Source organism: Monodon monoceros, unplaced genomic scaffold, assembly GCF_005190385.1.
Source record: "Monodon monoceros isolate NGI ecotype Baffin Bay Population unplaced genomic scaffold, NGI_Narwhal_1 Super_Scaffold_15, whole genome shotgun sequence".
Classification (NCBI taxonomy): domain Eukaryota; kingdom Metazoa; phylum Chordata; class Mammalia; order Artiodactyla; family Monodontidae; genus Monodon; species Monodon monoceros.
In genome coordinates this window covers 51,579,201-51,605,167 of record NW_021703771.1, presented here as the reverse complement: position 1 = coordinate 51,605,167, position 25,967 = coordinate 51,579,201, and the positions used below count along the sequence as shown (strand labels likewise).

Sequence of the window (25,967 nt, the reverse complement as noted above, 5' to 3'; positions counted from 1 at the left end):
AATACTATCACTAGAGGTGTGCCTCAGATTCTTTTCAACCAACATTTTAGGAGATCACTAGACAGAATTAGGACAGATATTCACCATCCTGTTTAGTTATAGCCCTACAACCTGGATCAAGTTTTGGGACATATCAAAATGCATTGAATATTTTTATGTAAACTTTGACATGAATTATTTTTTTCTGATCTGTTCATATCTCAGTAAAGTAATCATCTAGAATGCCAGTCACAAATTTTTGTCCCTATGCCAAATGTAAAGTGGAAAGTCATGGAGACTTGCCTTTCAATATGACAGTAATCTGTCTGTTTTTCAGAACACTCAGTTTATGATTTAAATTACAAATCCTAGAGACAAAAGAGTAAGTTAGAATATCAACAGGAATCAATTTAAATAATGAAACAAACAGCAGCTTATTGCCATGGGAATATTAATAGTCACAATACTTCAATTTCACATATCCTTTCTCCCTAAAACCGAAAATATGTTTTCTCACTGTGGAGTTAGTGAAAGAATTTGTCGCAGATGGCAGTGTGTTGCTCTTGAAAAAAAAAAAAAAAAAAAGGTAGAAAGCAAATTATGGAAGTCAGGGTAACCATGATCAACCGAAGTCTGCTACATTGTAGCTGAAATCCTAAATGCTGGAGCCAAAGCTTATCAACAGTGCCCTGGCAGCCCTAAGCCTATTGGGCTGAGAGTGAAAAGACTTTGAGCCCTAATAGGGTGGTACCGAATGCTTCATCTGAAGGCTTTTCCCTTTGGTCCTTTAAAATTACCAAGAGCTGTCTTCATTTTTGCATAATTTGAACTTCCAGGACTGAACATCTTTCTCTGATGACACTAAATTTTTAAATAACAAAATCAAATAAAATCCCAGTTAGTTGTTTTTAGGTATAACCTAAGGTTATGACCTTTAAGGATGTTCCTACAGGACAGCAGTGAGACGGTCTCCCCCTTTCCCTCCTTAGGAAAACAGAGAAAAATACCAGAATTAAAAAAAACAAAACAAAAACAAAAAACACAAGAAAAACTGTATGATATCACTTATACATGGAACCAAAAAAAATACAACAAATTAGTGAATATAACAAAAAAGAAGCAGACTCACAGAGAATAAGCTAGTGGTTACCAGCAGGGACAGTGAAGGGAGGAGGGGCAATATAGGGGTAGGGGATTAAGAGGTACAAACTATTAGGTATATTTTAAAATAAGCTGCAAGGATATATTGTATAATATGGGGAATATAGCCAATATTTTATAATAACTATAAATGGAGTATAACCTGTAAGACTGTGAATCACTATATTGTACACCTGTAGTTTACATAATATATTAACTAAACTTCAAAAAATTTAAAAAGCCCACAAGAGCCTTGCTTTTAGCTAATATGCCTAAACGAGTATAAATGCAAATAAAAATAACCAAATGACTGATCAATTTACAGATTTTTCAAAAAATCTATTTTCCTGAAATACATTGCAGAAAAACAAAGCAAACAAACAAAAAACCTCTTGTAAGCCCCTCACACACCCCAAAAGAAGATGTCGTAAATCTTTACATTTCAGATTTACCTGGAGGACTTGTTTCAAAGCTGAAGGCTGTCCCCCTCCCCCCCATTCACAATGACTAATTAAGCAGGAGGGGGCTTAGAGATAATTTTCACTGCTAACAGTTGCCAGGGGATGCTTTGAGAATCACTGCTTTAAGGAGTCTTAAGTCCTTTGAGAATCATTGCTTTAAGGAGTCTTAAGTCCTTCATCTGAGGGATGATCATTCTGTCCAGCAACTTTAAAAGTTAGGAAAATCTTTGTTAGAAAAACACTTAACATACGATTCATCATTTGTTAGCAGGATGCCTGAGAGCGCGCCACTTAAAAAAAAAAAGCTCAGTCTTTCATGGTCTACACATACTCACAGTCTTAGAAGAATTCAGAGGACAAGTTAATTGAAAAGATTGGTTTATTCTGTGAAAGTCCTCAATTAATTTTGGAACAGAGTAAGGATATAAGTACATCAATTTATAAATACATACATAGATAAATACCAAAAACAATGCTGGAATTGGAAGGAATTAAAAGGACAAAAAAAAAAATCTCTGAATAAAATGAACTTACAAAGACAGGAAAGAAAAGGTTTACTACTAAATCATCTTACTTAGAAAGGAGCTTAAATTTTTCCTTAATTAAAAAAATTGTGTTCTTTCACTTATTTGCAGTCAACTTCCACACAAAAAACTTAACATATTCTTGCTTTACCAAGAAATTGAGAAAGATACAGACATATATCTTCGAGGCCAAAAGAGAAAGCAATACAAGTAACTCTGAAACAAGAGGAACATCGTTGGCTAGGGAATACCTGCTCTGAACTTACTTTGGTATCGTGGTTATAATGGACCCACTAAATGATGATGATTAATGAAAAGCCTTTAGAGTATCTTTAGAGAAAAAAGGGGGAGCAAAAAATAGGAAGAACTAAAGCTTTATTGTTTTTATGGTGATAACTTGGCAGACTATCTCTTCCCAAAAGTGTGTATTTTGACTTGACTTCCATTTCCTGGTATATGAGATTGAATAAAAATAAAAGTTCATATTCGCTATACATCACAACAGCGATATATAAAAAAGAGGCTATCTAGATGAAAATCTAAGTATAATAACAGAAAGGTCAGGGTTTCCATGACTGTTGATTATTAAAAAGACAAAATAAAAGCAGCAGGGGGGCTTGAATGCTTTCATATGCTTAATAATTAAATCGTTACCAATATCACATAAATAAAACTTTGCACTGTGAAAAATAATCTAGTAAAAATGGTTTTCTTCAAAACTTTTTAAAAACTGAAAGATTATTAACTAACATGAGTGAAATGAAATAATTTATAATTTTTCTACTTCCAAAATAATTCAGAACCCAGCAATCCTAATTTCACTTATTTAAAAAAGCTGGGCAAAAAAAAAAAAAGGTGGGCTTCCCTGGTGGCCCAGTGGTTAAGAATCCGCCTGCCAATGCAGGGCACACGGGTTCCATCCCTGGTCCAGGAAGATCCCACATGCCATGGAGCAACTAAGCCCATGTGCCACAACTACTGAGCCTGTGCTCTAGAGCCTGTGAGCCACAACTACTAAGCCCATGCACCACAACTACTGAGGCTGGTGCGCCTAGAGCCTGTGCTCTGCAACAAGAGAAGCCACTGCAATGAGAAGCCTGTGCACTGCAACGAAGAGTAGCACCCGCTCGCCACAACTAGAGAAAGCCCACGCGCAGCAACAAGGACCCAACGCAGCCAAAAATAAATAAATTAAAAATAATAATAATTTAAAAAGCTGCTGGCCCATAAAGACAGACAGTTTTTGAGAAAAGATGCATAGCCATTGATGAAAGAAGAAAAATGTATTACATGTAACATGTATAAGAGCTCAGTCATCTATCCTGATTCCTCTGAGAACAATCTCCATATCTTTCTTCTTTATTTACTATGGTTTTGTCCAGATATCAGAAATATACAGATGTAAATATGTGAATTTGTATCCAATTTAGTATCAATATAATTATTTCCCAAATTCTCGAATATATTTGATGGATAGCATCCTTATATTCCTACATACCTCTACAAAAGAGCTTAAAAGGTGTGCTTTTTAAAAATTATTCCTCAGGGGCTTCCCTGGTGGCGCAGTGGTTGAGAGTCCGCCTGCCGATGCAGGGGACACGGGTTCGTGCCCCGGTCCGGGAGGATCCCACATGCCGTGGAGCGGCTGGGCCCGTGAGCCACGGCCGCTGAGCCTGCGCGTCCGGAGCCTGTGCTCCGCAATGGGAGAGGCCACAACAGTGAGAGGCTCGCGTACCGCAAAAAAAAAAAAACGAATTGACTCCAATGCATTTCAGAAAATGATAGGTCTAGGCAGACAGAGGTTTAACGGTGGAGTTTAGATAACATGCTCTTGTGCATGGAGTTCCCAGATGAGTCAATGCTTCCAAAAGCCACTGACAAGATGTCTACAAATACAGCACCAGAGATGACCAGGAAAATGGCAACTATTCCATTAAGGAGACAGCTGAGCGATCAAAAAGCATCCTGCAGCTAAAACTGTTCACAAGGTAGCTGAAGGGTCAACTTCAGACCATTTTGTGATACTGTTGCAAATAAAGTTTTATTTTGAAATAAACGGTATAGAGAATATTACATAAAAGCGGTTTTGTAATAATTACTACTCTTAGAGACGACTTCTTCAGTTAGTTTCAATTTGGTTGACATGATAAAAGGACAATTATTAATGAATTTCAGAATTAAATAAATTGAAGTTGAAATCCTTTGTTCAGTCACACCATTTTTTTTTCCTTTTTAAAGGATTGTTTGCAATCGTTACTTGACACACCAACTAACATAAGAAAACCCAAAGCAAGAAAGTCATAAAGCTACCTTTTCGATTTGCCACAATTATTACCATAAAATTTAGCAAATACCCTGGAGGTGGTACCCATGTTACGTCAAGACCGTGCCTCCTCTTATTACTGTGGAATAAAGGAGGAGGGCAAAAGCGGGAGTGAGATGCCACTGATCTTAGCTGTTTTCTTGATTCAGAGGTAATAATGCATGGAGTGAGAAAGAAAAGGGAATAAGAAAAGAGACGAACCCAGGAATAAAGAAGAGATTTTAAAAAGAAATAAATCAATATTACTGGAACTCCAAGACAATAACGTAAAACAAAGGCTCTAGAAAATAGATGCTCTGTCAAAATTTATATTACCAAAATCATGCAAGAAGTGGAAAACTTGAAAAGACCAATTACTGTAGAATAGATTGGAAAGATGATTAAACAGCTACCATCCATGAAAGTACTAGAACTAGATGATTTCATAGATGAGTTCTAGGAAACATAGATAGCTCCAATCCTACTTGAACTATTACAGATCACAGAAGGGAATCTCCCCGATTTATTTTTTGAAGCTTGCATAACTTGCAAAATATTATAAGTGAAAAGCTATGAATCAATCTCATTTTTGAATAAAGATGTAACAAGTGGAAATAAAAATATTAGAATTAGAATTTAATAATTGAAGCAAAGAATAATGTATTACAAACACATATGGTATAGCCTAGTAAAGGAAGGTTGGGTTAATATTAGAACATTTATCAACCCAGTTGAATGTATCCAAAATTTTAAGAAGAAGTAATATTACCATAGTAATATAGGTTCAAAAACATTTAATAAAATACATTACCATTCTTGATAATTGAAGGAAACTAAATATGGTAAAGACTATTTAATAAATACCAATAGCAATTACACAATAAATAGCAAAATACTAAAATCTTTACATTTAAATTCAGCAACTTAACTGAGATTCCTGCAGTTGCCATTTATATTTAACTGTCTTAGAGAGTCTTATGAATACAATAAGGATATAAAATAAATACTATTAACATTAGACATAAATGAAAAAAGTTTATTTTTTTAAAGATATCACCCAAAAAACTCAAGAGATGCTAGAAAACCTTTATTAATAATTTGAAAATGATAAATATGCCAAAGCAACATATTTTCTCCATTTTAATAATAAGCACTTAGAAAGGGGAAAATATTCCATTCACAATTGTTATAAAACCTATAAGAGTATATAGAAATAAACTTAACAAGAAAAGTATAAAATCTACATGAAAAAAGCCTACAAAGTCTTACTGAAAATCAAAATAATACAAGATAAATGAAATGGCATGCCAACTTGTTGGATGGGGAACCTAAAACTCATAAAGTATCTCTTTCATAAAATTAATTTTTTAAAAAAGTAATTTCAATTATAGTTCTAATAGGCTTAATTTTTTGAATTGAATATAATAATTTTAAAATTAACATTAAAGAATAGATATTGGGGGCTTCCCTGGTGGCGCAGTGGTTGAGAGTCCGCCTGCCGTTGCAGGGGACACGGGTTCGTGCCCCGGTCCGGGAAGATCCCACATGCCGAGGAGCGGCTGGGCCCGTGAACCATAGCGGCTGAGCCTGCGCGTCCGGAGCCTGTGCTCTGCAGCGGGAGAGGCCACAACAGTGAGAGGCCCGCGAACCGCAAAAAAAAAAAAAAAAAAAGAAAAAAAAAGAATAGATATTGGAGGATAGCAAAAGAAAATATGAACAGATGGCAGACTTGTTTTACCATCTGTTAGAACACATTATAAACCCATTGTAGTCACTAATTGGGTAGTGACAGAGTACACAAATGAAACAGTGGACTAGAATAGAGAGCTGAGAAAAAAATCCAGCATATATGATAATTTAATGTAAACAAATAAGATATTTCAATTATTTGGGGAAATAAATGGTGGCACAAATTGTTACCCATTGGAAGAAAATAGTGTTGGTGCCCCATTTGATATTAAAACATGTTCTAGATGAATTAAGAGTTTACTATAAAAAGTAACAATAAATATCTTAGAAGAAAATATAGGAGATTAAATGTGTAGCTGAGAGTGGGTATATCTTTATTACCAAGACAGGAGACTCAGAATCTATAAATATTTTACTAGATAAGAATTTTAAAAAAGTATTTTGGCCAAAGAGACCAATATAAAAACACATAGTATATGAGAGATTTGAGGAAATTTTCAATACACATTGAAAAATGATGGGTTAATTTCTATAATATCAAAACAACTTAATGTCTATAAATACAAACTAAAAAGGACAAGATAAATATCTCAAAAAATGTGCAAAGATTTGGACATTCTACACATTGTAAGCTGATTCAACATATTCAAAGAACGATGCAGCCTTATATAATTAAATAGAAAATGTTGATGGTAAGTAAAAGAAAAAAATGTATAACAATATACTAGATTTTAAAAAAATGTGTGGACATTGAAAAATTGGAAAATAGATTTTAAAAAATGATAACAGTGCAATTATCTCTGGTTATCAGCATTTTGAATATGTTTTGGTTTCATTTTTATACATTCTTAATTGTTTTTCTGTACCCAAATACCCTTGTCTTTAGTCTTCTCAAGGTTAGTAACTGGCATTACATTCCATCAGTTGCTATTATTCAAGTGTAAAGGTAGAATAATTGTCAGCTTGGTAGAGAATTTACTAAATATTACTAAATATGTAAAGTATAAATACATATGCATTTGACAGTATTACATTTTGATTGGGACCATTTCAGAAGCAGCCTTCATGCCAGAGATCTGTGGTTATTTGAACCTTTATTGCTAGTGATTTCTTGACTGTTATACCTGTAACACCTGGCAATGAGATCCCTGTAGAGGTGGTCACTGAAATTAAGATGATTCCTGATTCCTGGTTGTGTATGATTTAACATCAAAGCCCCCAGGAACTACTGAATGGGAGTAATAAATTTCTTGTTCTATTAAAGATATATGTATCTTTAATAGAGAGAGAGAGAGAGAGAACTTTCATATTGTAACATCTTTCTGTGACCTATTACTTACTGCCTATATACTGCCTGTCTTCCCCACAAGAGCTTGGATTTGGTCTTTTCAGTGTTGAATCCACAGTGTCTAAAAGAGTGTCTGGCACAGAGTAAGTGCTAGTCAATATTTGTATAGTGAAAGAACAAAGAATTACTTTTATTAGTTTTGTCAGAAAATAAATCTAGAAAGCTTTCTTGTGTGTTTGTTTTGGAAAACTTTGTCAGTTCACACATTTAGTCTTAAAATTATGTGCATCCAATATTTAAGTTCATCAGGCACTCAAGATTAAACAACCTAATGCATAAGGAAAGCATTACTATTCCCAGGATTGGGATGAAGGAGAGCAGAATATGACACCCCAAAATACGCCACTTTGGCATATTGATTATTTTGAATTAGTTGAAAGAAATCTCCCATGTAAAGGGTACCCCCTATACCAGGACAAAGAGAGACATTCTTATCACCAGAGATAGGGAATTTACGGCCAAGAAGGCTGTATAAACAAACCTTGTTACTTCCTCACTAATTTACTACCCCAACGCAAAACTTCTTTGTCTTATCAATTCTTCAAAAATGCATTGTTTCTTTCTCTAAAAGGCATAAGAACTGCCTACTTTGGTCACTTCTTTGAGTCTCATATTTTTAATGGATTCCTACAGGTAGAAAATTAAATTTATCTTTCTCCTGTTAATCCATAATTTAATTATTAAACCATCCAAAGAACCTAGAAGAGAAGAAGGGAAAAGTTTTCCTTCTCTACAGAGACAAGAGAGATTTTTCTTGTGAGTCTGTTGAAAGCAATGCTTTCAACAAAATCTTTACAATGAATCAAGGTCATAAGTCTGTTTCTCATAAAATCACTTAATGTAGGTTAATTGACATATTGCTAAAATACAATTCAGGAGTAAAAAATATCCTGTGAATGGCAGTGATTTTGAGGTTTTCCTGAAAAGCACTAGGCATGCAGATAATCTATAACACTGGCTAACTGGAGGCCCATGGACTTTAATGGACAGTCCGCTGGTGGTTAGAATGATACCAGGAAGCTGAGAAGTAGACAAGACTTGTACTTGACTAAACCACACACCTAGGCACACAGGTAGGCTAATGAATTTCAACAGCAGAATCATGGTTCTCCGCTACAGAAAATGTCAGGTTTACACTTAACAGACAAAAGGACAATTTATGTCCTACAAAATCTACACCATAAAAATTTGCTGCATTTCGTTGTAAACTAGACAACTGTTTTGGGTATATGTACTCAAACTGCTTCTTCAGTCATTAAAAAGAAAAACCAAAAAATAAACAAACAAAAAAACACCAGAGAATGCCAAGGCACTGGCTGGTAAACCTTGCAAAATAAACTGGTTATAAAATGTACACATAAGTAATTATATGACATTACTCTATGCATAAGGTAACTATATATAGGCTTGTGAAATATTTGGAGGTTTCTCCCCTGAATGCTGACTGTAATTTTAGAAAAATAGAACCGTTACTACATTTTTGGTACTAATTCTAAACATACCAGGTGTCTAATAAAGGCACTCAGTAAAGGCACTCTTAGTTTAGGATGATAAAATCATGTCATCTACATATTAGATAATATTTACTATTTTTATCTAAAAGTGGTATCAAGTTATTAGGGAACAGTTTATCTGGTCACACCCATGTAACTAATAAGACAATGAAAGTTTAGAACTGAATTCTTAAAATTTTCCCCCAAATTATTCATCTTGCTTTAATCATTGCCTTGTCAAATGACTCCACCATTTCCCAGTCTCTTCTTGAAAACATCTACAAACATATCTGTCATTTCATTTCTCCTTCCCCACCATGTTGCTAGCCATTTAGGACCACTACCTATATAAAACCCTTTAATTGTCTACAGGATGTCTTATATAAACAATTTAGCACGGTCAAGTATTTTCTTCACAACCTGGTCCCTATCTACATATTTAGCCTTACTTTTAATCAGTACAGCCTCTGTGTAGCAGCCATGTGTACCTGATATAAATCAATAAAAATACAATTATATATTTAAACACCTCCATGTCTTCACCTTTGTTACCTTTGCCTGAAATTCTCCCCTCTTCCTGTCTTTTCCATGATATACTACTCATACTTTAAGTCTTAGTTCATGTGTCATTTCGTCTATGAAGCATCTCCTGAACATTTCCAGCCTCCAGGTTGACTTACCCAACCTGTTCTGGGGATCTTGTGATATCCTTTACATATTTCTCTCATAGTATTTATGAAAAGCATTGTGTTTACATGGTTACGTGTTTCTTTCCCCCTCTATTAAAATGTAAACATTTGGAGCCTTTGTTTATATGGTATGCCTTTTGCATAGCATAGTGCTTACTATACAATGGACAATCAATTAATGGCTTTTTAAAGGGTGAAGAGATTCTAACAGTCATTGGCTTTCCACACCTTTGCATAACAAAGCCGCCTGCTCAGATCTCACTGAAAATAGGAAATGATTCCAAAGTAACATATGTTTAATGCACTTTAATAGTTATCGTTCCACTTTTGATTCAAAACGGCAAACTGAGCATGCAGCCTGTACAGTATTGCTAAAATTATTAGCAATAAAACATCAGCAGCAGAGCTATTTCTGTCAATTGCTGGAAGAGGAAGACCAGACATTTAAGTGCTGACTAATAAGCAGAGTGGAGCAACTGGCAGTCCAGGATGTGTATGGAGGGGCAGTAGACACAAAGGAAGCTAAACTACTAGGCAGAATTCTTTATAATCTGAGACTGGAGGAAGGAACATGTAAACAAAGGGGAGTGTAAAAGTGGGCTGGAAAACAGAGATAGTTCCTCCACCACCTTTAGACAGAAAACCATTTAATCCCCTAGAGAGAAAATGAGATTTTTTTAATAAGTAAATAAACAGTTATAATACATAATAACTATTAAATGAAATTATCTGGGGATAACAAAGTCAAATGTTCAAAAGCATAGAAAATCATCAAAATGATAGATACATACAAAGTCCAGAGCTGAAGGTATTTGTGCTTTCAAATCAAAAGGGCCTACAAAATTTTCAGTTAGGTCCACACTTAAACACCTCATTTGGAAATGGTAAGACAACACGCATGAAATGAATATTTCAAGAATTTTTAAAAAGTTATCTACGAATGAGGAACAGATCAATATCAGACTTCCCATGAGTAACACTGCTTCCTAGAATACAACTGAACAATTACTTCAGTGCTTGAAGGAAAATTAATTCTCACCCCTGAATTCGTCCTCTAGTAAACCTATTACTCAAGTGTAAAGATAGAATAAACTCAGAAAGCTTACCTCGTGAACATGTTTTTTCAGGAATCTGGGTGAAGAGTATCATAAAGAAAATACGTAGGATCTAAGAAAGCTTGAATCTAACTCAGGGGGGTGCAGAGCAGGGAAGATGGATTGTAATAGGCCTGGAGAGTCACCAATTTAGACTGGAGAGGATAGGGTACTGAGAGGGAAGTCTCCAGGGAAGAAGGGCCTAGCCTAAAAACAAAAAGCCACATTTAAAATCATGGTCAAATCTAAAGAAAATGGTCTAAATTCAAACAGGAAAGCAGTGGGTTTCCAAAATACAAATAGAATAAGAATTGGAAATATACTTAGGATACACTTCTTAAAAAAGCCTTTTTCTTACGTTCAAGAATAAAAGAAAGGCAAACTCTAGTGGATAGGGGGAGGGGGATCTGGGGGGTAGGGGCTGTCAAAACAAAGTGTGATCCAAAAATAAACTCGAGTAAAATGATTTTGCTTTTACAGACCCTCTGAGATGTCTATATATAGACCACAGAAGAACTATAAAGAGACTAGGAACAGCTGGAGAAGGGTGAGACTTTTATTTTAAGTCTAATTTTACATTTTGATTTTTAAAATTCTGCATAAATTAATATGATTTTTTTTATTTTAGGAAAGAAATAATACACATATGTGTGTGTGTGTGTGTATATATAATCTCACGTCTCCTCTCAAAATTTTTTTCCAAAAATTATTAGATGACTTACAAATAGGAACTTAGATTGTTAAAATGTAACTACTTATATTTGTCACATTCTATAAATCTTTAGTCACAGTCTAACATCAGAATGTGAGCACAAAGTTATCTTCTTGTAGAAAAAATGGCCCACAATTCCCTAAGGGAACACATCCTTTTGAGAATAAATTGCATTCACCACGTTGCATTATTACATTTATTTTAGGACTACAAGTTAAATCCATAAAACTTGTAATGATGTTGTTTTTTTTTTTCCCTTCCAGGCTTATGGGAAAAGAGTTAGTTTCACGATTACTCTAAGTCATTAGAAGCAATGTTAATTTACTACTATCTCAAGTCTTTTCATCTCTAATCTACATTGATTTTCTGTCCTGAACAGAAAGTGTGCATTTTTAATGCTTTAGCTGCAATACATTTTCTTTTGGGTAGTTTTTTTCCTGCAAAAAGTGAATAAAAGACTCAAAACAACTGCTTAAACATAGATTAATAATTTCCTAGACATGACTGAAAAGAGTACACAAATTTTTAGGGAGGTAACGTTACTAGAGTGAAAGAAGCATATGACCTGGAAATAGGGCCTAGAACCTACTCCTCATTTATTGCTGTTGGTTATAGTCTCCATGGGGACCTGAGCTCCTTGAACACTTAAAATTCAAATCATGGCTGATTATCAGTACATAGTAAATTCCAAAAATGTAGAGTCTTTTTTTTTTTTTGTCACACAAATTGAGTTTGTGACTATTTGCTTTTACAGACCCTCTGAAGAGTCTATACATTTCCCGAATCGCCGTAACAGAATGTTTTTACAAAATAGATCTTAGCTTTCTTTTCTGGTGCTCCAGGCACCTTGTGGCCCTCAAGACTTGCCCAGGATGACATGGGGATCCTTTCCTTTTAGTATACTGGCTCAAGGAAAAGCAAAATCAAGGAAGTCAATGCAGGTGTTGATTTGTCTGAAGCTGTCTCATTACTGCCTCTGTATGCTGTGCCCTCCCTCCATGGAGAGAAGGATGTGTGTCAATTCACAAAGCAATACTCATTGACAAGCACATATTAATACTTAAAAAAAATAACTGTAGAAAAAAACAAACAAAAAAGTGCGGCCCAAATTGAGGAACAAAAGTTTAGTGCTCAGCAACAATCTGAAATCACCCATCTAAAACCTTAATATGCAAACTAAAAGTAGTATTCAATTCTTCATTATTTTGGAAGAATGAGTAGGGGTCTATTGACAGTCTAATAGTTCATTATTTTTAAAACCCAAGGAATGAAGATTCACGAACACTGGCTTTTCTTTCTAACCATCACAGCCCTGCTTCCTGAAATTAGCTTTAACCACGTTATTTTAATCTCTTGATTTTTCGGTAACAAAACAGGAAACCAATCCCAATTTTTCCCACTCATTTAATTTTGGATCAGCTATTGTAGTTTTTCATGGAAAAACTCTTCAATAGGTACAATAATATACATACATACATACATATTTTTGGTATATAATATGGGTGTTTTTTCGGTTACATAGAAACAAACTCTCCCATCAGTTATTGGAAGCTCTTTGCAAATAAATGTGGAAAGAGATACTTTTGTTCTTAATTAATATATATATAATATATTATACATAATTATATATATTGTATATAATTATGTATAATATATAATTTAACATATATTAGATGTAAATTATGCTATATATGCATATGTACATACGCATACATATGAATTACCATTATTAAAATGCTGATTGCCATAATAAATTTTTTTTTAAATACCATTCTAATTCACTATTTCTGGAACTTAAGGATTCCCTATGATATTGTTCTTCTGCAAAAATATCCATCGCTAAAGGTTTTGTGTTCTTAATTCTTGAGAAATAAGGTCATTTCCTCACTAAATACAGAGCTAAAAACATAATCCTTGATATAGGGATGGCAGAGCACAGTTTAAAATCTAAATGATCTTCAAACTGCAAATGCCATGATGGATTTTGGATTTGCCAATAACTTAACAAAACCTGTTTTCATTTGTCAGATAAATTGTGGCCCTCTGAGCTGTGCACCTAAAAGACAGTTCAGTACGATGGTTAAGAGAAGGGGTTTGGTTAAGAGCATGGGTCCACATCCTGACTCTGCTATTTCCTAGTCATATCAGTTTGAACAAAAATTTTATAAAGTTAATGTGAGTTCTGTAGGATTTGTAGAGGAAGGTATCTAGTAGAATCTGTGGATAGTAATGGAAGTGGTAAGAAAAAAAGAAACATGATTCTTATAAATATAACTGCGATTTTGGTATGCTGTCCTCTTCTCTGTTTTTATGAAATCTGAGTAACGGATTTTTAGCTATTTTGAATTTATTTCTAGTTTTGGGATGAGTTTCATCGACCAAGCCAGTGGTTCCAAGCTCTATAAATTATTCTTTTTTCTTTCAAAAATAACTTGGTTAAATAGAGAGAAACAAAGCAAGGGAGGGAGGGAAGGAAGGAAGGAGAGGGAAAAAAAAAGGAAAGAAGGAAGGAAGAAAGGAAGGAAAGAAGGAAGGGAGGGAGGGGAAAAAAAAATTGAGAGTTATGGCAACATGTCTTGTGGCAATATCTCCAAACAAATTGCTATGCCTTCACCAGGTAGGAACCTACACACTCCTCAGGTTATTTTAGACAGTTTAAAGCAGTGCAACTCATTAACATTTTTGGTCATTAACTAATAACCACTGGATATCTCAAATCATGTTCTGCTTGCCAGTGTCTTTAGCCCAAATGAAGATGCATTTGGCAATTCCATTTATGACATAAGCTAATTCTTTCATGGGAGCCATTTGTATGTATTTATGTATGAATTATTCCACCAGAATTAATCTGGCCTTTTCTTTGGGACTCTCGATGCTATAGAGAATTATACAGTACAGACGATTTCTATGGATTCTTGCTTCAGATTTCCTTTGCTTGGAATTGAAAGCAGCTATTTAATTTTACTTCAACATATTATATTCCTTGAAATGACAGAGGCCCACAAAGGGTATTAACGAGTTCTTGTCCTAATTCACTGCTTTAAATTTAAAAATTTTTCTTCTTTGCTCTTATGAAATAGAAGACTAGCAGAGGAAAAAAAACTCATTACCAGTGCTATTTAAATTTTATTGGTTGCTACTGTGCTCAGTGTTTCAGAGGATGTCCACATGCTTTTTTTTGAGGGGGGGGGTAGTTTTAAATTACACAATAAAATGTCCCATCAATAAACTGAAACTCTTTACAAATAGCAAATGTGGAAAGGGATACTTTTTCCTTAGACTCTATTTCAGGGCATCTGCCTTTTTCTTTTAGCAAAATTAGCCCTAAGGATAATGAAGACATCATCACACTTTTCAAAATGAAATTTAAAGCAACAGAGGATATCACGAAGGGAAAGGGAGTTAATTTTAATAAGAGAAAAGTAATAAAAATCAAAATGAAATTGATATTTAAAGGGTAAATACCTTTACTATGTGATCCAAATATAAAAATTGTTATGATAAACACCTCTATGGAAAAAAATGAGCAAACACAAAACGACAGTCCCTTGAAAAGGAAATAAAAATGGTTAATGAATATATGAAAAAGCCCAACTCAGTAAAATAAGAAATGCTATAAAAAATGACACTTTTTCTCCTAGTAGATTAAAAAATATGAGAACAGATAATATTCAGGGTTAGCAAGAGTGCAGAGAAATACACTCTGCTGTACACTGGTGGGAGGATAATTCAATAAAATGATTTTGGATCAGTAATTATCAATTATATAACAAAAAAACTTAAAATTGTTCATATTATTTAGTTATATCTAGGTATTTCTCCTAAGGACTGAAATCAGAAATGAAGATGAGGGTATTTTTTTATGGAGATGATTATAGGGAAATATGTATCATAAAAACATGAAAATAGTATAATGTATAATAATATATAATATACCATAAGATACAGCATATATTATGTTTCATAGTATAATATATAATAATAGTGTAAAAGGTTAAATGAACAATGAAATAGCCATATGAATTCCAAAATTGATGTCACATTACATTAAAAAAATACACGAGATGTAGCATAATCAGATACATTTCAGTTGCACATACGTGAAGGAAATGTGCAAAAATATCAATAATAAGTTTCACTTGTGAAATTATGAAAGTGCTTATCTCTATTTTTATACTAAATTGTTTTCTATTTCAATATAAAATGACAAATATAGAAATCATAAAGGCTTACATTTTTAGGGGAGAGGAAAAGAAATTTCATTGTTAATATTTAAGTCTCCAGAGTACAGAGGGCCTATGGAAATTTCTTAACTGCAGCAGTACAGTGTTGTTAGTTACAGCTTGTCTGATAACTGTAGGAAGTTATCAGATCTTCCAGTTACCAGGAAGATTCCTGCTAAACTCAGATCCTTCATTGACCAGAATTTCTGTCATCTATGATTCCATTCAAGTTTCTTTTAATTAAAATTCCTTTTATCAGACTTCCCTGGTGATGCAGTGGTTAAGAATCCTCCTGCCAATGCAGGGGACATGGGTTCGAGCCCTGGTCCAGGAAGATCCCACATGCCACGGAGCAACGAAACCCATGCGCTGCAACTACTGAGCCTGCACTCTAGAGACTGCGTGCCATGACTACTGAGCCCACACGCCACAACTACGGAAGCCCAGGTGCCTAGAGCCCATGCTCCACAACCACAACAAGAGAAGCCACCAGAGTGAGAAGCCTGTGCACTGCAACGAAAGTAGCCCCCACTCGCTGCAAGTAGAGAAAGCTCACGTGCAGCAATGAAGACCCAACGCAGCCAAAAAATAAAAATTTCTTTTATCATCTTTAGGCAAACTGAAAATTTTTGACTCCAATTTTATGGCAAATTCTCTATTTTCCTGAATCAACTTTTGACCTTCAACATGACATCATGCCACTAGATTCCATGAATTTGGTATACAGAAATAGTTTGTTATACAGAAATTACAGAGAAATAGATAACTAGAACAGAAATTGAGTGGTGCTGTAACACAAACCTAAAACACACAGCATTAATTTTGAGACAAGGTGGCAGCTGGAGACCAGAAGGGCAGTGAGAAGAATCAGTGAAAACAGGAAAAACAGTAAAGAAATTGTTTTTGAGGACTGGAGAAAAGAGGACTCACAGTAATTACTATTGGAACAATAAGCTTAACTATTGCCTGAAATAAATTTGAAGATAGAAAATATACCTATAAACTTGTGGATCTGGCTAAAGGGATATCCAAGCAAACAGTTGATAGTGTTATTTGTAATCTTTTAGCCATACATAACATGGTATTATAAGAGAGATGAGCTAAAGAAAGAACAATTCAGTTTTCAAGTAGAATTTAGAAGATATATTGCTAACTCAAGACTTTCTGGGTTGGAAAATAAAAGTTTCACATTTACAGCATCTCCAGCTGGCAAAAGATTTTCCAAGTTAAGACACTGTTTCAAGAAAAAGAACAGATTAAGGATTCTGTCTGCAAGACAAGATCAAATCAAAGATGTAGCGCTAAGACACAGTATTAAGACCTCAGAAAGATTTCAGAGATCCTCTCAATTATATAAAAGTTCTACATCTTAAATGTGTCCCACAGTATCCTAACTCTTATGTAACACTAGAGAGAGTGTCCTGTCTTGAAAACACAGGACACTGTTTCTAGTGGGTATGTATTTTATTGAAGAGGATTGATAGGGACAGAATAAAGGGACAAAGTAGGTGATTAAACAGTTAATCCCACTAGGGGATTGTAAGTAGAGAAAAGTAGAGAAAAAAAGTATGGGAGACCCCCATAAGTTAATGATCATTCAAGAAAGCAGGTTTGCTTAACCACAAAACCATGGAGGCTTGTTTAGCAACAAAACCATGCAATAGAAGCATGAGACATGCCCCCAAACAATAAACAATGATGGCATGAGACCCACATCCTGCCCAAGGGGCTTAGTAGGTTAATGGTTCCTAGGACACACTCCTCTGCACACACTAAAAACAAAAATATAGAGAAAAGGTAACATTATACTAAAACGTGAGATGATTTACCATTTTTACCATATGTTACCACCTTTTTTGCTCATTTCCATTGCACCACCGACAGTCCTGGCTTGACCAGGTAGGGACAAGAAAACTCCCCCACACAACATGGAGGAGGAGCTGATGATAGAAGCTTGCCATCTACTCAAGAATGAGGAAGAAGGTGGTCTTCTCTCCCTACCCACTTTTCCTTTGATTATAAAACTGTAGCCCAGTAAGTTCGTGGCATGGCACCCTCTTGCCCACTTGCTTGTAAGCTTCACAGGTCTCCCATTCTAATAAATCACTTCTTATCTATCAATTTGCCTCTCGCTGAATTCTTTCTGCACTGAGGCATAAAGAACCAGAGCTCCTCGGAGCACCCACCCCCCCCCCACCCCCGCACAGAATGCCACCTACTGGTTTCGGGATGGAATTATAATTTGGTACACAGAAATATCACACAAAAAAATTTAAGAGTTGTAGCAGCTTAAAATAAAAGTGGAGGAAAGAGTTCAACCAATAGCTTACAATACCATGCTCTATTTTAAATTGCCTATCAGGCTATTTCTAGTATATACAGTTCAGTATTATTTTCAAATGATAATAAGCATAAAATTATTATAGCTAACATTTACTGAGCACTTTTTAAATACCAAGCATTGTGCCGAGATCATTTATAGAATATCCCACTAACTCCTCAAAAAAAAAAAAAAAAAAACCAAAAACAAACACAAAAAACCTTTTAAACTGTTCAAACATTTTGATCCACACCTAGATTTTCATTCCAGGAACTTTATCACAAAAAAGAGATGACATATTTATATGGTGATACTCAGAGCAACACTATTTATTAGAATAAAATCATGGAGAAGCCTCAAAGTCTAATGAAAGAGGAAAGTTAAATTGAGAATCTTTCACATGATGGCTTATAATGTATCAATTGAAGCATATGAGTCACTATAACTATTGCTTTCATTTTTAATGTAAAAAAATCTAAGGATTGGTCAGGTTATGCTGTCCAAAGTCACACAGAAATTGGTAGATGAAAGATTTCAACCCTGGAATTATGACTTCAGAAAGCCCACTCCCAAGCACTGTACCACCTTCCTTATATTGGATCAAATTACAATTTGTAAAAGAAAGTAAACACTACTATCATATCTTATGCATTGAGAAACTTCACTCTGCAACAGAGCACATCCTACTTGTAATCTTGTGAAAAGTATTACAAGATTTACAGGGAAACACACCCTTAGAGGTGACATACACTCATTTCTGGGTATGTTCCCAGAGGAGAAGACTATGGGCTTCTGACTCAGCCTTAGCCAGACAGTGGATATCTTGATCCCAGCTGCCACCACATTGCCTGTTTCAGTGCCAATGAGCTTTATCTGGGTCCCAGATGACAGAGAGAGAACAGGTCATAGGAGGGCATCTTTTATGTTAAGGAGGCTTTCGTGAAACCCGAGAAGGCCTGCTGGTTTGTGTTGAATAAGGCAGATATTCAGCTACACTGTCTTATCTAAATGCCTTTACCAAACTTTTGCTTTATAATTTAAAATAAATGCCTATAGATTTCTGCTTTGTTAAAAACAGAAGAAATAGAGAAAAATGATGACACTAAAAAAATCTACATTAATGAAGAGCTATAGCTGAGATCTGAGGCACATACAAGAGTAAAAGATCTTGTTATGGTTCCCATAGCAACTGCAACACAGTTGCATTTCACTTTTATGTTAAGTACGTTTAACTTGAGTGGGAATGCAAAATACTTCCTCTGAGCCAAAAAGAGAATTATGGAGAACACAGAGACCAGGTTCCAGACTATTCTGGCTTTCAAGTATGTCAAATATTAACCCTAATATGTATTAACATTTTCCCATCAATACTATATGTTCATTTGTATTGATTTTAAACTACCTTTATTCAATTTATAAAATATAATTATCTAAAATGGGAAGAAGTCCCATTAAAATCCGTTAAATCAGAAACCATGACTTTACAATTCATACATATAGGGGCACTGTCCTGCTTGTAATTATAAGAGAATATTGGCTGAAAGTACAATCTATGAAAATACAATCTGATTCCATTCACTGCCAAGTGTTTTAAGCTTGACATTTTTAATTACTGTAGATATAATCTGAAACTATATAAACAAACACATGGTGCTTTAAGCAAAGGATATACATAAAAATTTTCAAGACATTTGTAGTTTGCATATTTTTCTCTATTTCAATAATAAAAAGCAGGGAGGGTACTTACTCCTGTTATGTAACGAGGTCTATATTGAATAGTTCCAAATAAACCAAGAATGACGATAATAATATGTACAAAATTTGCCAGGATAGGTGCCCACTGATATCCAAGGAAGTCAAATATTTGCCTCTCCAGCACACAAACCTAGAAGAGCAAAACAGGATATATAGATAAGCACAGTGATGAGAGAAAATAAAGGATCACACCGACATTATAATTAGCAATTGTAACTGTGTTACCATATCTGGCATTTGTCTTTAACAGTGAGAAAGACATTTTTAGGTATATTTCAAAGGAAGTCTATGGAAGCCGTGGATCCAGAGACCGGTACAATCCTTTCAGGGATGATTTTATGAAGGCATCAAGTAGTATTCACAGGATGTCATCTGTGCAGTCACAGGATAAATTATATTGTCATATGCACTGTCAAACACTTGAAGTCATCAACCAGCAAGTTCGGGAAATGACGTCCACACCAAGGGCTTGTTGTTAGGATCTGCTCAAAAAAGGGGGCTGATGGAGAGGAAAAAGAATTCTTCGGCAAGTCAAGAGACCAGATTCTGGATGTCGACCTGCCACTAGGCAGCTGTAGTGCCCCAGGTAAGTCATTTCCTTCCTCTGGGAGTCTGATTTGATTACTCATTTGTAAAATGTAAGACTTTGACTAATGTCTAGGGTCCTTCTAACTTTAATAGTACTAGATTATAAATCAAATGTGACTTTAAAAAAAATCATATCCAGTTACCTATAGTAACCAGGAAAAAGAAGCGCCCTGAAAGAAACTTAAAACAATTTTTTATTTTAAAAAATAAAAATAAAGCATCACTGTTATAAAAACAAGAAACTTAGGGCATTTGAAATTCTTCCATATTCATCTGTGTTTACAAGTTTACAATTAAGTCATATGTAAACAGTGGGGGAAAAAAAGCAAAACCAATCAACCAACCAACTCACCGACCAACCAAACAACACCCTGAGATTGGTCAGTAGTCCAGAAGTGCCACTTTATATTGACAAGTGAAACCTGAATAGCTGACAAGCCTCTCATCAGATCTAACAAAGCAAAAGGGAATGGCGTGAATTAAACTCAGCTTTATTTTTCCTGCCTGCCCTCAGGTGGAATGATAACAAACTGTCTGTTCCTAGTAAAACACTGTAAAAGGACCTGATGTTAAGCACGGAGATTCAACAATTGTTTTTCAATGAACTTTTAAAGGAAAATGATTTTAAAACCCCTAAGTCACTAACTATGCTTTATCACTCTGCTTTAATGATATTTCTTTTCAGAAGGACACACTAACTCTTCAAACAGACGGTTTGCTTTTAAATTAAATACCTGTAGCCTAGGTTTGAAGACTTCTTGAATGACCATTATTCCCACTGCAGTTCTTTAACTGACAGCACATTTTCTCATCAGGCATTGAAGGAGAAAATAAACTCATGACAACTGTTTGCATGACACCTCTATTTCCTAAGACACACCAGGTACCATGTTACATTGTAACAGTAATAGTCCAGCCTAAACAAATCTTAAGTTTCACTTAGTCCTGGCAGTGAATACAAAAAAAAAAAGAGAGGATCTAGGTCCAGGTCTGTTCTACGCTACATATTCTAAATCCAAAATACCCACCAGAGTCCCAACAGTGGAGTTCAATATTCTGATTGATTAACAAACAGACTGTCATGGAATATGCACATAACCCAAGCCTCATAAACTTTGAACTGTCTCCTGATGAAACATTCCTTCAATTGTTATCATGCAGTCAACACTCCTTATAAAGGAGGCCCATTTGTGATGTTAAGCAATATTACTTATGCCTTGCTGGAATTCATCAACATTACCAAAAGATAAGTGGTTGTTCTCAGCATTGCTAATTGTCTATATAAAAGCTCCCTCTAACACAGAACTCTCTTATCTTTATCCTATGAATAAACAGTGAGTACAAATGTAAAACAGCAGCAAGAAGAATTTAAACTCTATAAATTTTGAGCATCATAACTGTGGGGACACAGCAGGGAAAAGGTATAGAGGATGAAGTGCATCAGTCAAACAGTGGGAAATCCCCCAATAAATGCTCCAATTATGGAAGAAAAGAGCAAGTACCATCGTTAATTACAACAAATATATAGAGAATAATATACTCACTAAGTCTGCAAGGCTAAAATGAAGTTGCATCAACATTTATCAGTCTTCTTTTATGACAGAACTAATGGTTTCACCAAACATTACTTATGAAGTTATGCAGACTGAACAAGCTAATGTGCAGTTCTTCACTTATAGTATTTCTGCTTTTTCCTCCTCTTTTTGATGGGCTCCTTAGTCATCCTAAGTAGCTTTATCACAGGTTTTACTGTTTAGAGCTAGGGCTGAAGAATGGAAGATTTCAGTAAGTATAAAGGGAATTAACAATTTACAGAGTAGGTACAGTCTTTCCTAAGAACTCCTTCCAACAGGATGTATATTAACTATGAAATCACTAGGAGGTTGTGGAGTTAGAGGAAAGAGAATGTTTTCTCTTTTAATTGAATTGAATTTTTAAAAATTAAAGTATAGTTGATTTACAATGTTGTGATAGTTTCAGGTATACAGCACGGTGATTCAGTTATACACACACACACACACACACACACATATACATATATATTCTTTTTCAGATTCTTTTCCCTTATAGGTTATTACAAAATAATGAGCATAATTCCCTGGCTATACCATAGGTCCTTGTTGACTCTCTATTTTATATATAGTAGTGTGTCTATGTTAATCCCAACCTCCTAATTTATTCCCTCCCCTTTGATAACCATAAGTTTTTTTCTATGTCTGTGAGTCTCTTTCTGTTTTGTAAATAAGTTCATCTGTATCCTTTTTTTTTTTTAGATTCCACATGTAAGTGATATCATATAATATTTGTCTTTCTCTGTCTGGCTTACTTCACTTAGTATGATAATCTCTATGTCCATCCACGTTGCTGGACAGTATTTCATTCAATTGGTATTCATTTCAAATGGCAGTATTTCATTCTTTTTTATGGCTGAGTACTATTTGTTAAAACACTTACTACATGCCAGACTTTCATACTATTCCTTGGTCATATATCGCCTTATTGAATCTGCACAAAACCCAGAGAAGTAAATATTATTGTCTTATTTTTCAGACTAAGAAATCTAAGATGTAGTGTGGCTACGTGATTTTCTTGCAGTCTCAGAAGTGGTAAGTGGTCCAACAGGAATGTAGGCGTATGTGCATGCCCTGTGCTGTGTCCTTGCTTTAGAACTCTTGCCACATCTAGTCCAAAAAGAGAAAGCTTTCACAGATTTTGCTGGAGGCATAGGCCGGGTACAGGATATATGCTACATTTTTACCTTATTTATTGTAGAATAGTATAGAGAATCTCTTTGATCATACTTGTCACCTCATAACATTATATCATCACTGGTCAAGGCAGAGTTCCTTTTTGTTTTGTTTCGTTTATTTTCTTATTTGATTCCAACAACCCATGCTCTCAATGTTATTCCCCTATCACCCACTGGACTCTAATATACTTATTTTATGTCCTTTGAAACACCTGACATACAAATAGATGCATACAGCCTTGAAAAACATTACTGCTGTTGTTTGTGTGTGTGGCATTTTCACATAAAAGGTCTTAGGGAATAAGTCTCTTTCATGCTTGTCTATTTTGCTAATTTTACATAAATTTTTTAAATGTTTTTTATTTTCTTATTAGTCATCCATTTTATACACATCAGTGTATACATGTCAATCTCAATAGCCTAATTCATCACACCCCCACCCCCACCCCCACCTGCTTTCCCCCCTTGGTGTCCCTACGTTTTTTCTCTACTTCTGTGTCTCAATTTCTGCTCTGCAAACCAGTTCATCTGTACCATTATCTAGGTTCCACATATATGCGTTAATATGCAATATTTGTTTTTCTCTTTCTGACTTACTTCACTCTGTATGACAGTCTCTACAAGCATCCACGTCTCTACAAATGACCCAATTTCGTTACTTTTTATGGCTGAGTAACATTCCATTGTACATATGTACCACATCTTCTTTATCCATTCGTCTGTTGATGGGCATTTAGGTTGCTTCCATGACCTGGCTATTGTAAATAGTGCTGTAATGAACATTGGGGTTAATGTGTCTTTTTGAATAATGGTTTTCTCTGGGTACATGCCCAGTAGTGGGATTGCTGGGTCATATGGTAATTCTATTTTTAGTTCCTTAAGGAACTTCCATACTGTTCTCCATAGTGGCTGTATCAATTTACATTCCCAACAACACCCTCTCCAGTATTTACTGCTTGTACATTTTCTGATGACGCCCATTCTAACTGGTGTGAGGTGATACCTCACTGTAGTTTTGATTTGCATTTCTCTAATAATTAGTGATGCTGAGCAGCTTTTCATGGGCTACTTGGCCATCTGTATGTCCTCTTTGGAGAGATATCTATTTAGGTCTTCTGCCCAATTTTGGATTGGGCTGTTTGTTTTTTTAATATTGAGCTGCATGAGCTGTTTATATAATTTGGAGATTAATCTTTTGTCCAATGATTCATTTGCAAATATTTTCTCCCATTCTGAGGGTTGTCTTTTGGTCTTGTTTATGGTTTCCTTTGCTGTGCAAAAGCTTTAAAGTTACATTAGGTGCCATTTGTTTACTTTTGTTTTTATTTCCATTACTCTTGGAGGTGGATCAAAAAATATCTTGCTGTGATTTATGTCAAAGAGTGTTCTTCCTAACTTTCCCTCTAAGAGTTTGATAGTGCTCAGTCTTACATTTAGGTCTCTAATCCATTTTGAGTTTATTTTTGTGTATGGTGTTAGGGAGTGTTCTAATTTCATTCTTTTACATGTAGCTGTCCAGTTTTCCCAGCACCACTTATTGAAGAGACTGTCTTTTCTCCATTGTATATCCTTGCCTCCTTTGTCATAGATTAGTTGACCAGAGGTGCGTGGGTTTATCTCTGGGCGTTCTATCTTGTTCCGTTGATCGATAGTTCTGTTTTTGTGCCAGTACCATATTGTCTTGATTACTGTAGCTTTGTAGTATAGTCTGAAGTCCGGGAGTCTGATTCCTCCCGCTCCGTTTTGTTCCCTCAAGACTGCTTTGGCTATTCAGGGTCTTTTGCGTCTCCATACGAATTTTAAGATTTTTTGTTCTAGTTCTGTAAAAAATGGCATTGGTAATTTGATAGGGATTGCATTGAATATGTAGATTGTTTTCGGTAGTATAGTCATTTTCACAATATTGATTCTTCCAATCCAAGAACATGGTATATCTCTCCACCTGTTGGTATCATCTTTAATTTCTTTCATCAGTGTTTTACAGTTTTCTGCATACAGGTCTTTTGTCTCCCTAGGTAGGTTTATTCCTAGGTATTTTATTCTTTTTATTGCAGTGGTAACTGGGAGTGTTTCCTTAATTTCTCTTTCATATTTTTCATCATTAGTGTATAGGAATGCAAGAGATTTCTGTGCATTAATTTTGTATCCTGCAACTTTACCAAATTCATTAATTAGCTCTAGTAGTTTTCTGGTGGCATCTTTAGGATTCTCTATGTATAGTATCATGTCATCTGCAAACAGTGATAGTTTTACTTCTTTTCCAATTTGTATACCTTTTTCTTCTCTGATTGCTGTGGCTAGGACTTCCAAAACTATGTTGAATAATAGTGGTGAGAGTGGACATCCTTGTTTTGTTCCTGATCTTAGAGGAAATGGTGTCACTTTTTCACTATTTAGAATGATGTTTGCTGTGGGTTTGTTGTATATTGCCTTTATTATGTTGAAGTAGGTTCCCTCTATGCCCACTTTCTGGAGAGTTTTTATTATAAATGGGTGTTGAATTTTGTCAAAAGCTTTTTCTGCATCTATTGAGATGATCGTATGGTTTTTCTTCTTCAATTTGTTAATATGGTGTATCACAATGATTGATTTGCATATATTGAAGAATCCTTACATCTCTGGGATAAATCCCACTTGATCATGCTGTATGATCCTTTTAATGTGTTGTTGGATTCTGTTTGCTAGTATTTTGTTGAGGATTTTTGCATCTATATTCAACAGTAATATTGGTCTGTAATTTTCTTTTTTTGTAGTATCTTTGTCTGGTTTTGGTATCAGGGTGATGGTGGCCTCATAGAATGAATTTCGGAGTTTTCCTTCTTCTGCAATTTTTTGGAAGAGTTTGAGAAGGATAGGTGTTAGCTCTTCTCTAAATGTTTGAATTCTATCAAACATTTAGAG

At 35.0% G+C, this 25,967-nt stretch overlaps 1 protein-coding gene across 1 annotated transcript in view; it reads right to left on the bottom strand.

Moving 5' to 3' along the window:
* Positions 1-25,967, bottom strand: part of NKAIN2 (sodium/potassium transporting ATPase interacting 2) — a 678,615-nt gene that overhangs the window by 496,613 nt on the left and 156,035 nt on the right. The window contains exon 3 of the mRNA XM_029223534.1: positions 19,722-19,859. Coding sequence (XP_029079367.1) covers positions 19,722-19,859 — 138 coding nt within the window. The remainder of the gene's footprint in view (positions 1-19,721; positions 19,860-25,967) is intronic.